Source organism: Mauremys reevesii, linkage group 9 (genome assembly GCF_016161935.1).
Source record: "Mauremys reevesii isolate NIE-2019 linkage group 9, ASM1616193v1, whole genome shotgun sequence".
Classification (NCBI taxonomy): domain Eukaryota; kingdom Metazoa; phylum Chordata; order Testudines; family Geoemydidae; genus Mauremys; species Mauremys reevesii.
Genome location: NC_052631.1, coordinates 42,517,005 through 42,530,701, shown reverse-complemented (window position 1 = coordinate 42,530,701; position 13,697 = coordinate 42,517,005). Strand labels below are relative to the sequence as shown.

The following is a 13,697-nucleotide window of genomic DNA, read 5'->3' as shown; positions in this document are numbered from 1 at the left end:
GCACACACCATGTCTGTGAGAGAAGTGCATTGCCCCTTTAAGCATGCTGACCACACTCTAAGTACATTGCCTTTTTAAGTAGATCAGCAAGCTGAGACTGCAGCTGCTGCCAGCAAGCTCCCTCCATCCTGAACCCTGTTGTGTCCCCTGCCCTGCACTGTGGAAAAGGAGTACAGGAGTGGGGAGCAGGGGGAGGGAGACATCCTGACATTAGCACCCCTCTTTCCCCCTCACCCCCTACACAGCAAGCAGGAAGCTCCCAGGAGCAGCTCTGAAGCAGAGGGGGTGAGGGACATCTGAACTACCCGACAATTGATAGCCAGAGGGGCTGCTAGTTCCAAGCCCCCACCAGCTAGCTCCAATGGGCTTTTTGCAAGCAGTGGACAAAGCAGGCAGCTGCCAAACAACATTATAAGGGAGCATTGAGAAACTTTAAATGAGCATATTCTCTAATTGATCAGCAACAAAACAACATTAACTGGGATGGTGTTAAGTGAGGAGTTACTGTATATATCTTTTTTAAAGTGTACTGGTGACAGTACTCCTACTCTGACTTAACAGTGACATGCACATTCCTCAAAGATGCGGATTTTTTTTCCAGTAGCATACGTTTCCTGAAACGCATTCAGAATGTTAAGTGCCATTAACTTTCACTTTGAGAAATAGAGCATTTTTTAGTGTCTGCACTCTCAACTCTTCACATTACAGTGAACACTGGACTGTTTGTTCCTGATAAATAATGAGCAAACTCTTCTTTGTATAGCAATATGTTTTGAACACTTTCAAGTTACAAAAATCCAAATGTTTTGAAACCCCCGAAATGGGACCCTTAAGTGTCCTGAAAGAAATTGATTGGACACCTTATGAAAAACCAGAAACTTGCAGGTAAAACAGAGGCATATGCCCACTTATATATTGATGACTACCAAGGAAACTCTTCAACATATTTGTTACTGTGGACTGGGATGACTAACTTTCTCCACTGCAATATGTCAACACTGTGCCTCTTTGTAGATCAAATTACACTGAATGGTTGAAGACATGGTTGGCGTGCATCCTTCTCCAACCCTCTTAAGGCAAGAATATGCTCTCCAAAAGCGCTTAATCTTCACAAATCCAGGCATCAGTGCAATGATCTGCAGGATCAATCATCTTCATGCTCTGAATAATGATGCTTCTCTGAACTCATGCTCAGTTACACAATTTTGAATTTATTTATAGATCCATGGCTCTGGAGAGAGGCAAGATAGATCTCTTTGCTGCCTTGTTTGCTTAAACAAGTGACTAGATCTCTACCAGATATCCCCACAAAAACTATAGCTTAACTTCCCCTCTTCTCCCAAAATCAGAATCCTTCAAGAATCCTAAAAATGTGTATTGTTTTTTGAATAGTTTATCTAGCAAGAATTAACCTTGGCAAATGTCCAATACGTATAGCTTAATTTCTGAGTGGCTCAAGATATTAAAAAAATATTATAATGTATGCAGGCTTGTACTGAAGAGTTAAATGAGTTTAAGATATGTATAATCCAAAGCACATACTTACATAATTTGAGAAAAGGATATGCTGTGGAATACTGCTGATGTTGCATGCCAGTGGAGAATAAGTTACTCATTTGCTGGGTTTCTATTCAGTGACGAAATATCCTGACAAATTCCAGGATGGAACACCTGACACTTACAATGGGTATAATAAGAGGCATCAGACGTCTTTATAGCATAAGGAAAATCTTTAGAATGTGTTTGTGTTGTGGGTTTTTTAACTTACCCACCTCCCCCAACTTTTTAAGAGGAGACCCTTGTTTTAATTAATTAAAAAACCCCAAAGGTTCTGAAATGCCATTTACCAGGATCTTCAGGAATGACAGCAACAGCTTGTTGGTGGATTGAACATACATCACTTTAAGTGGTAGGCAAACTCACAAAACCAGTTGACAGGTGTTTCTCCTGTCCACCAACACCCCCAAATCACATAGCATAAGTCAGTGTTCGCATTGATTAAGCGCTATAGTGAGCTACAAGCAGCACTTCTCGTTTTGCCCCTCGGCCATTGTCTGTGGTTGGCTCTGGATTCTGCAAGCTAACAGTGGCCTCCTGCCGTTCCGAGGATGGCGGTCCTGCAGATGCAGCAACAAAGGTGAAGTTGTTGTCCTGTACCCTTGGTGTAGTGCGGCACACTCGGGTGGTCTTTGAAGAAAACTTGTTGCTGGTGGTAGCAGATGTTTTATCACATTTCAGAAGTGCACAAAAGCACCTGTAAAACTAAGATACAAAACATAAACAATGAGTGAGAATATTATTTACTCACACCATCCTATTCTGTGTGAAACATTTCACGCAATGGTACTCCCAGGTCTTCCTTTGGGTACAGCACTTAATTTCCTCGAACAATAATGCAAAACACCATGGGTGGTTAATTGTATTATGTTGCGATTCAACTTGGTTTTTTATGTTGGTTTTTTTACAGTAGCCATCAGAGGCCCCAGCTGAGATCAGGACTCTATTATGCTGGGGATTGTATAAAACCATTTATTGCCTTGAACAGTTTACAAGCTAGAGCACCAATCCCAGCATGTAGGTGCTAATTGCTGTGCCCGGAAAGAACCCCCAGACGCCATGGGTTCTGCACAAGTGAACCATTGGTTGTGTGCAAGATGTTGTTGGATCAACTAAGCCATGATGCAGTAGTGAGTATAACAAGCAATACAAAGGATCAGAAGAGGGTGGATAAGAGAAGCAAGTAAAGAACATAACATAAGGCATCTATGTGCACAGCTAGACTGTTCAGAATATCCTCTCTTCCAGAACTCTGTAGTGTTCTAGGCTCTTAGTTCTCTATAGAAAGATAGAGTCCCTACTCAAAGAGTTTCCAATTTAGTTTCAGAAGTAATGCAACAAAAGGGTGAGAAACGTGGTAGGAGGCAAGGGAAGAACAAAGATAAGACCAAGATCATGCCATGACTTTGATATGGACTTTGCACACAAGGGATTTCTATTCAATATAAATGATATTTTGCATAGTTCACTATTTTCTTGTTGACAAACACCAGAAGTGATTTACAAGGAGGAGTTTAAATAAGGAGAGGGAAGTGGCTTGGCCAGCATAGAATCATAGAAACAAAGGCTGGAAGGGACCTCAGCAGGTCATCACGTCATACATGCTTCACACACATGCATGAGGAAAAGGTGCAGAGAGTATGTGGAAAGGGATGTCAAAGCTGGAGTTGCTGCAGTTGAAGGGTTGGAGTACTGAAGAAGATTACTAGAACTCAATATTATGCTGACTATACAGAATATTCCATTGTTTTACCTCACAAAGACCTTTAAATTACAATGTCCTTGATAGTTAACTCCAGTAGGCTTGTGCAGAGTAATAACCTAAAGGCATGTAGGAATTTCTGTACTGTATATCTGCCTGTTACAACCTAATTCATTTCATTCACTTCTGACTAAAGAGCTGTAATCTTCAGATGGGAGAACTCATGGCTAATAGCTTAGTAGGCTTTATTATAATGACTATGTAATCATAGGCAAAATGCATTAATTCAACCATGATCTAAAAGGCTGCCAGAACCTGCTAATGATACCAGCAAATCAATCGTACTAGCCTGTGGCTGGCTTATTGAAAATATGGTGGAGCTTCAATTAACTGAACATCAGAGCAAGGTTGTCTGCCTAATTGAATCTTATTGGGGGGAATAAAAAGGAAATTAGGTAGCTTACTGGAGCTAAGCCTTCCAGACAGACTTTTTGTGAGGCAAGCATCTGTTATGCAGTGGTGTGGTTGTTGTTGTTTTTTTTTTTGTTTAGATATTCAGCCAAAAATGGAGTGCATTGGAGATTAGAATTTGTCTATGAAGTGTGAGTTAAGGCCATTCGTACCTATTAATTAAACAAACGATTACTCAAAACATATCACCAGATTGTTGAGAAATGATCGTTTGAATGGGATTTTTTAAAGTCAGCTTCAACCAACAGGAAAATTTTGTTAGAGAATTTTCAGTTGGTCAAAAGAGCCATTTTTCATCAAAATGGTTTTGTGCTGCATTACAGAGGTCAGTTCTCAATGCTGACCTTCTCCATAGTTTTTAAAGCAATCTCTGCTAATAGTGCTCTAAAGTCTGCTCCCTATAAACTAGAGATGGCGAGTTCTGAAATATTAAATGATTCTTACCTGCACTGAAAAACCCTCAATTGCTGCACTGCATACAAGGAATATTTCCTAGTGTTCTCTTCTTCCCCCCGCCCTCGGTGTGGAACAGGATTAAATTACAACTGTCACAGGGTGATTGGCCCATTTGAGAGTTGGTCCAGTTCATCTGTGATTAATTAGCTGCCTGATAGAAGGCACCTGATGTCTGAAAACCTAGGCTTTGTTAGGACAAGGAGGAAGAAGAGGCAGGAAGTGGGAGGTAAGGGTTTTCTGGAGCAAGCTGTATGAGCTTCTCCTGAGAGAGCACAAGTTGGGAGCTTCTTGGCAGGGAAGAAGATTTGGCCCAGAGGAAGAACTGGGCAGAGTTGGTGGGTCAGGACTGACTGGAGCTGGGGAACTCCACCAACTGGAAGTCTTATGAGGCAGTTCCTCCGTGAAGGGGAATATCTGTTTCACCTAGGGGCAGAGGATGATTCTGGAGGAGCTCAGTAGGGGTAAGGAGGCCTGGGGAATGGAACACTGCAGGAGCCCTGAGGTGACAGTTGCAGTGGAAGAGTTGTAAGAAATTTGGAGACTGGTCAGTGGGGTGGAGGCCCTGAAGTATGGTTGCAAGAGTCATGAAGTACGGATTGTTGCCTTAGGTAACTAGATGACCTGGAGAGGTGTGTGTGTGTGTGTGTGTGTGTGTGTCAGGATAGGCACAGGGACAACAAACTTGGTGAACCGGTGTCTCTTTAACTTTAGGGTTTGTGAACTGTTTCAGTTTGAGGGACCTGGGAGTTGAGGCACATATTAATAAACGATTCCAGAAAACAGAGGATCTGTTAGACTGTGAGAAGAACCACTTTCCTTTCCTGGGTGGGTGAGACGGCTGCTGGTCTTGTTGGTGAGAAAAGGAGGGGCAAGTCAGCTGGCTCTGGGGACTGAAAAAGGGGAAACTGAGGTTGGATGCACATGTTGCAACTGGCCAGCCATTTGAGGGTGTCTTGGTGGGGATAGACCCTGTGACAGAAACTTTAACTGTCATCTCTAGTTTTTCACAATTAACCTCTCCACTCTGGTTCTTAAGACTTCTTGTAACTTATTCAAATTAAATCATGTATTTTCAGCTATTATGACTACAGGACATCCACCTTGAAGCTAGTGCAAGAATCTGTGGTGAATAAAGGGAATAACTGAGGAGTTTAAGGATGTTAGAGAAGTTAAATGACTTCTTTGTATTAGTCTCTACTGCAGAGGATAATGGGGAGATGCTTACAATTTTCAGCTAGTAGATGAAGCACTGTCCGAGATTAAAGTGTCAAAAGAGGAGATGGTGAAACAAATTGACGAATTAAAGAGCAACGAGTCATCGGGACCCATATACAGTGGTGCTAATTCCTTCTTTTTAGAGGCATTACTGGCTTCTGCAGCATTCTCCATCAGGTATAGGGAGTATGGTTCTTGTCTTCTACTTGTACTGTAAGATCTATAGGATAGGGACCACATTTTGCTCTGTTCGTACAGTGCCTAGCACTAGGGAGTCCTCATCCGTGACTCCTAGGTGCTATGGGGATATAAATAAAAAAACCCTCTAATTTCTTAGTATTTCCACTGTACATCCAAGAGTCCCAAAGGAATTTTAAGAATGAAGTGGCTACGCAGCTAAGAGAATGTGCAATCCATCATTAAAAATCTACTACTGTACCACAGCACTGGACAGGAGCAAATACCAGAGTTATGCATTTTAAAAGGTCTTAGAAGTCATTCTAGGAATTACAGAGCAGTAAGTCTACTTCAGTTTCGGATAAATTGATTGAAATGATCACATGGCGATAACCATGGTGTGATTTTTTTTTCCTTAAGTAAAAGAAAAGCATGCCTTCTAACCTACTATACTACTTTAAACATGACAGCAAAATCATAGACAAAGGAGAACCAATTAATATAATTAACGAGGGAGATTTTTCCAAGCGACTTAAGCACCCAAACTCCCTTTGAAAGTCAATAGAAATTGAGTGCTTAGCTGCCTTCAGTGTCTTTTGAAAATCTTCTGCTATAAGTCCCCAATTCGTTTGTTTCTTGAAAAGCCTCGTCATGAGGTGAGAGAAAAAATACTGTAATGGATTAGAAATTAGCTCAGAGAAAACAGAATAGAAATAAGTGGTCAACTTTCAGCAGGACTAAAGGTTAATAGTGGGGTTCCACACAGGTTCTGCACTTGTCCCAGTATTATTTAATCTGAAAAGGGGGATGAACAATGAGGTGGCAAAACTTGCAGAAGACGCAATCACTTCTTACTGCACTAGAGCTGGCTGTGAGAAACTTCACAGGGAGTTGTCAAAGCTGAGTGACTGGGTATTATGCTAGTGTTGAAAAAGTCATCTCTGACAAATGCACATAGAATGGAATTCTTTGAACTACTCATGCTGGATTCTAAATAACTATGACCGGGGGGGCGGCGCAGTGGAGGCACGCGTGTCACTGTGGACAGGTCAGTGACAGCCTATTCAATGCAGACGATAGAGTTGTGGGTGCATAAGTCTTGGGGCAGAACTTAGTACTGAAAATATTTAATGCCATTCTTGGAACTGATGGCATACCCTCATTGGGAATAATTTATACAGTTCAGGACACTGTCATAAAGTTACAGCAGAACTAGAAAGGGTTCAGAGATATTCAATGGCCTTGAAAAGCAACACAATTTAAAAAAGGTAAATATGTATTATTCTAGGCACTGACCTGTGGGGCTCAGTGCCTCAAACTGCTATTGAGTCCAAGAGCTTAGCAGGGTTCAGAAAAGGATTAGAGATTTATGTGGATTATAAAACATCCCTAGTTAGATTAGATGGGATAATGGGGGTTTAAGAGAGGAAACCCCCATGCTTCAGAGCATGAGCCAATCACTAACTGACTGGGTATAGAAAGAAACTTTCCTTGTGGACAGGTTATTCCATAGTTGTCCATGTTGCGGGTTTCTTGGATCTTCCCCTAAAGCAGCTGGTTCTGGTCACTGTCAGAGACAGGACATGGGACTAGATGGACATGTGTTCTGGCATTGCCATTCCTACCATGTGTTCCTATGTAACTATCACACTTCATGAATCTGAGCGTCCCTGAAAAGCTGCCCCCAATGGATTTCTCTTGAATAAGGATGGTATTTTCAATCTAAGATTTGTCAATGCCAGGAACACTCCAATTCCTTTTCTGCTGAAAAGACCAGTTACATCAGAGTGACACCTTTGCAGCCTTTTATCTTTGAATTTCTCAAATAATAATGGAAAGTAGATGACAGTGGGGCAGGACCTAGGAAAACAGGACAATGGGGCAAGATGACAGCTTGGTGAATAGTGAAATAATCTCTTTGTACATTCTACTGAATTCCTAATAAGTGGTTTGAATAAGCTTGTACCACCGCTGTCTTTCTGGAAAGAGGCATATAAGCTACACTTATATTTGTACAAATGTTTAGGGGAAGCTTCTCTTTAACAGGTGTTGATAAGGGGCAGTTTAGGGCATGTCAGCACACCCTTCAGAAACAGGTCCATGCACACACAGGTGTGCAAAATTAAGACTGGTGACTAGGGGAAAGATATTGGACTAATAAATATGGCTTCATGGAAATGTCCAAGGCCATTCTTCTTCCCACAGAGTGGCAGACGTGCAGTGTTTTCTCCCAAGCCCTGGCTAGAAATGAATCCCAGGATCTGAGCCAAGCTCAAACCAAGGCCCTGCTTAGGGTCCCAGCTGCTCGAGTCACAGGAGAGCTGTGTCTCTGCTTTCTTTAATAAGTAACAAATCCATGCCTGTAAAGATGCAAAAATAGGCTAAAAAATGTGACCCAAATCTTAGGCTTTGTAGGCAAAAGCAGCAACCCCTAGTACAGTCAGTTCACCTTATTCCAATTCAGCAAAATAAACTATAGTGTCATGAAGTGCCTTATACAAGTACAACTGCATCTTCACTCTGATTTGACTGGCATAGCTCTGTCAAAAAATAACACCCCTTACTGACATAGTTATGCTAGTGAAACTTAAGTATAAACTTAAGGTTCTTCCCTATGATCTTGGCTAGAGCTCTGGGAAGGCAGCAAATTTCACAAGACAGGAAATATGTGGCTACATCTTTCATAAGGCAAAAGGAGGCTTGCTAATGTTGTTGAATAATATGCAGTCGTTAAATGCTCCTTTGAAGAGTTTTCACAATGCAGGCACTTCAAGGTCATATCAAAATGTATTTTTGAATACAGTGTAATACTGTATGGCTGCTTGGATTCAACCCACCTGAGGTGGAGGAATAGGTTAGTCTCTTCTTACTCTCAGGAAAAAGCACAATTAATCCTCAAACAGGGAACAAAGTACATTGTATACAATTAAACCTAACCCTAAACAGCTCCTTTCTGTGCCATGCTTCCCATCCCCCAGAGAATGGCACACAATCAGCTGAAAGAGACTTGTGTTTGAAGTTGAGCCCAATCCTGCTCCCTTTTATGATTGGGTATTTGGCCACTGATTTAGAAGCAGGAGCAGGAAGAGACTTTCAAAGGACATCTTAACTGCTGTTGTACTGTTTATAACTGTTTCCATAGGAAAAAGCCCTAATTTAATTTGCAAATGAGCATTCCAGAGTGCAACTCAGGTGCACTTTTTGCACTTACGAACCAGAAGCTTTTACATCTATTGTGGTTGTATTTGTGGATCTCTTACAATCTGGGACACACTTGATATTAAGGGTATATTTATAAATACTTTATAAGAGGTTGATAAATGATCAGTAGAAGCTGTAATGAATGGTTAACCCTCAGCTGGTGTAAACTGGTAACAATGGAACTACTCACTGACGGAAATGTTTGGAGTTTCTGTTCCAACTTTTGCATTCAGCTCTTAATTCAGATATGCACAGCCAGATCACACATTTTTCAGATGCACATAAAACGGCATAATAAATGCATCTGAATGATAAACACTTGCATTTGTGAATAATGTATTTGACTGAAAGAGTCATTGTCTGAGGGCTGAACTACACCAAACCCTCTTTCCCCCTCCCCCCCCCCTCTCCCCCTCCCCTCCTCAAGCAAAGCAACTCAACACTCAACCACACCTTCATTTCATTTCATTGTTGATTTACAGAGTTTACACACAGCACACAGTTGGAGCAGCAGAAACAGCAGCAGCTCCGGTGCCCAGGCGGAGGCAGAACATGACACAAAAAACAAAGAACACAAAACAACAAAACAACAAAACAAAAAATTAATTCTGGGATGGGATTATAACCATACCCTGGAGGCCAATAACAGCGCTGGTGAGTGTCCACACTTGATGACCAGTGCTGCATGCAGAAAGAACCCATACCCAACCCCACAACCAGTGTGCAGGCCTGGCGCAGCAGCCGCTGCAGGGAGGCAGAGCGCTGGTTGTGCCCTGCAAGTGTGGACAGGTGTGTGCGCAGCTGAAAGCCTCTACCAGCGCTGCAACTTGCAAGTGTAGCCAAGCCCTGAGTTAATTGACAACCCTTATTTGTACATGCAGTCAATCCTTTCCCATGCAAATAAGTGCTTGCAGGATTGGGCACTAAATAATATAGTGCTTCATAATACAATTTGGTGCTACACAAGCCAATGTACAATGCCAAATGAGATGCTAAGGGAACAACAAATGAGCACTTTTATGGAGATGCTGGACTCACTTAGAGTTGGTATTAAGAATGTATGTACATTGATAGATTCCAATATTATCATCATGCTTATGTAGGTAGGAATAATTGTATGTCCGATATAAATTGTCACTTAGTAAACACAGCTTTGAGAAACTAAAACCTTGTTTATCCATTCTTGCACCCTCAAGCCAGTGCCTTTTCTTTGTGAAATATTTCATAAAGGGAAACAGATTACCAAAGTGTTACTCCAATAATTGCCTGAGGTTATTCAATTATGAAGCAAACTAATTAGTTTTCTTTTTTCAGTCATCTGGCCCAGTTTCACAAGTGAACAGTCTCCAGTGATAACATATCAACAGACTGTCCTCTTTACAGCGACAAAGCTTCAACTTATGAACTTTTCCCTGAAATAAGCCAAAAATTCAGCACCGAGTTTCTAGCAGCAGTCTTGACTGGGGCTCAGCAAACTGAGATTTGCCTATGCTGTTTTGAATCTGACATAGTATGAACTGTTTTTCAATTTCTGATTGAAATTTCTGAGTATACCAGTGACATTGCACCCCATAATGCTTTATAGAAATATGCTTACAGTGTAAATATGACACACATGCATAAAACATTACAGTTAACAGATCTCTGCAAAGGTTATGATCTACTGGATATATTCATCCTATTTGCATGCATATTTGAAGTTATGAATATTGGCTATGTACTTGTTTGTTTTTAAGTAGACTCGGTGAAGCAGTTGGTCAGCTTCTTGAGAAAAGACTATTCTCAGTAAGTGCCCAATCAAGAAACACTTAAGCGAACAATTAACTTTGAGAGATGTCAATCCACATCTGAGCTTTCCTGGGAATGTGGCACTGGCCTGTAAGGAACTGAGTCATGCATGGACATGTGACTCCAAAACTCCATCTTGGAGCTGGATCCTGCATAGGAGAGGGGAAGAGGTTTCCACCCACAAAAGAGAGACTATATAAGCCCCTGGGAAAACCCCTCCATTTTGTCTTCAGCTAGCACAAAAGCTAGCCTCTCCACCCTAAGGAGATGCCTGAGAGAAACTGGAACAAAGGACAGTAACTATAGGGGTGTGAGTGATTGCTGGACTCAGACTAGGAGGAAGTCTCTAAAAGAGGTTATTGGAACATCTCTGAGGGTGAGATTTCATCTGTAATCACTTTCTTACTGTATTCGGCTTAGACTTGTGTGTTTTTATTTTATTTTGTTTGGTAATTTATGTTCTGTCTTATTACTTGGAACCACTTAAATCCTATATTTTATATTTAATAAAATCACTTTTTACTTATTAATTCACCCAGAGTCAGTATTAATACCTGGGGGCGGGGGCAAACAGCTGTGCATATATCTCTATCAGTGTTATAGAGGGCGGACAATTTATGGGTTTATGCTGTATAAGCTTTATACAGAATAAAATGGATTTGGGTTTGGACCCCATTGGTATCTGGGTATCTGAGTGCTGGAGACAGGAGCACTTCTTAAGCTGTTTTCAGTTAAGCCTGCAGCTTGTGGGGGACGTGGTTCAGACTTGGATCTATGTTTGCAGGAGGCAAGCACGTCTGGCTCAAACAAGGCCAGGTACTGAACCCCCAAGCTGGCAGGGAAAACGGGCTCAGAGGTAGTCTAGGCACATCAGGTGGCAGTCCCAAAGGAGTTTCTGTGACCCAACCCCTCACAATACCTCTATGTGCTGGCTTAGCCTGCCTCAGAAAATGCTCAGATACTAAGGTAATGAGTGCAGTACAAGCATCTGGCTAGCATACTTTGCTAGGCCTCTCGTCTGTGAGTTAACGAGCACCTGATATATATCTTAATATAATTTCTTAGCCACCTCACATGCTCCCAGAGTATTCTCTACTACAGAAACATACCATCTTCAGGACCAGATGCTCACCCTTGTGCAGGGAGACATAAGGGGCTACAACCATATATGATCCACAAGTGTTAGGAACAGTTACGGTCCCTGTGTACACTCAGCCTTCCTTGCAGTACAAGCCACCTGCAGTGAGGTAGGGATGATGCCCCATATCTGACTGAAGCAGTGATGGAAGAACTGTCTAGATGTGCTAGATGGAACATGCCACTGCAATGTACAAGATGATGCTGGGGGCATGCTCCCCCTGTGCTCCTGGACCTCCATATGAGAATGTCTCCTGGTAGCATGATTCTTCTGATAGCTCCTCCAGGTCAAGCCAGAGTCTTCAAAGCATAATCTGCTCCTTAACCTCTCTTGTGCCATGCTACCAGTCCTTATTCAGGGATGGAAGTGAAACCAATGAGGCAGTATCGAGGGGTATATTTTGAAAGTGACATTCCCTATGGAAAGGGTTTGGAAGCAATCAAATTTACATGAACATTACCTTGCATTATATACTAGTATCGTGAGATGCTGGCTTCATCATGTGCTGCCATGGGCGGAGGATTTTACTTTTTGGCAATCTGAGCATATGGGTCTACGTTCTTTCCTTTATAATGTTTAGTATGTCATGATTGTTATGGACCTGAGCCTGCAAATTATGTCATTTGGAGTTTATCCACTGACTTCAGTGGAAGCAGAACTGGTTCCTGTAGATCATCATTTTCTATCATTTGTGACACTCTAATATTCACTATTTGATGCTATTCCCCTTGATAGCTCTCATTCTTGTCATGATGGGGCATGGGCAGTCGTACCTAGTGGTCAGAGCAGGAGTTGGTAGTCAGGCCGGGTCAGATACCAGGCAAGCCAGAAGGCCAGAGTCCAAGGCAAGTCAGAGGGCAAAACTGAGAGTCAGGTATCAGGAGGCAGGTAGGGTTGGGTTACCAGGAGAGCAGTAGCAAGGAGCAGGTATTGCAGAGGAAGTAGTCTTAAGTAGGGAAATCCCAGTTGCATGGACAACTTCCTGCTCCTGTGCTGGGTTTGTATAGCAGTGATGAACCAGTCAGGACCCCCACTGTTCTGCCAATCGGATTCCAGGACTGGAGTGCTCTGTTGGGGCTCAGTTTTTATTCTGGCAACTGTTAGCAGGACCCAGGGTAGCAGGTTGGAATTTGCTAGCTCCTAAGAGCCCTGTGGACCCTCAGTTCTTGACGCATCTCCATTGTTTCTCATTTTACTTGCTGCTCTATAGTGGCTGTCACCTTCTTTCAGTGTGAGAAAACATGCAACTTTCTATATGTTTGAGGGCTCATGTGCACACTCTCTCTTGTATAATTCGGAAGCTGCATGTATTCCCCTGGGTGTCTTTCTTTCTCTGTCCCAAGGACCATGGTGTAAGTCTGTCCAACTTCAGCTGTACAAGTATATACCAATTTCTACCTATTGATTTCAAATCCATTCTTAGTATTTACAAGTCACAGCTATACCAACAAAATGTCTCAGTTTGCAGTAGTTGAATGAGACTCCCTAACCAGGATATCTAAGTGCTGACCATAGAGTAGGAAAGAACTTGTCGAAAGTAATTTCTGGTTTGCAGGAAACGTCTGAATTATGAAACACATTTTCACTTTGAAATATTTTTTTCCACCAGGAGTATTCTGTTCATTGACATTAACACCTTTCATAATGTATCAATGTTGACGAAAATGACATTTTTGTCTAAAAAAAATTGACAAGTTTTCACTAGCTCTAGAAACAACGATTTCTAAACATGTTTGCAACTAAGTAGTCTAACTAAACCATGTTCATTATCTGTAGAAAAATAATCCTGCAATTTAAGCTGCATACACTGAACAGTATCAAAGGGATTCAGAAGCAAAGAAAATCAAATACAAACTATCGGAAGAGGAACTAAGCATATAACAAATGTAGTGAAACTATATTTCTATTCTAACTGGCTAATGATGCAGAAATAAGACTCATCTCCACAAAAAAGCAGTAGAAAACATTTTTTCTAAAAAGATGGCATCGGAT

The 13,697-nt window shown here is 41.7% G+C and overlaps 1 protein-coding gene and 1 long non-coding RNA gene across 4 annotated transcripts in view; one reads left to right on the top strand and one right to left on the bottom strand.

The window, feature by feature from the left end:
* Positions 1-1,313: 1,313 nt before the first annotated feature.
* The window catches only part of LOC120371774 (vertebrate ancient opsin-like), a 156,064-nt gene continuing 143,680 nt past the window's right edge, over positions 1,314-13,697 (bottom strand). Inside the window, exons 1-2 of one of the 2 annotated variants that reach the window (XR_005584570.1) lie at positions 4,175-4,254; positions 2,127-2,262 (exon numbers count right to left, since the gene is read on the bottom strand). Coding sequence is in view for 1 of the 2 variants with exons in the window: in XM_039488000.1 (XP_039343934.1) it covers positions 1,999-2,262 (264 nt within the window). In the remaining variant the exon portion in view is untranslated. Of the gene's footprint in view, positions 2,263-4,174; positions 4,255-13,697 lie in introns of those variants that run through there. The other variant, XM_039488000.1, reaches the window with a different exon arrangement.
* Positions 4,508-13,697, top strand: part of LOC120371779 — a 49,291-nt gene continuing 40,101 nt past the window's right edge. For both annotated transcript variants that reach the window (XR_005584572.1, XR_005584571.1), the window contains exon 1: positions 4,508-4,647. This is a non-coding gene — a long non-coding RNA (uncharacterized LOC120371779). The remainder of the gene's footprint in view (positions 4,648-13,697) is intronic.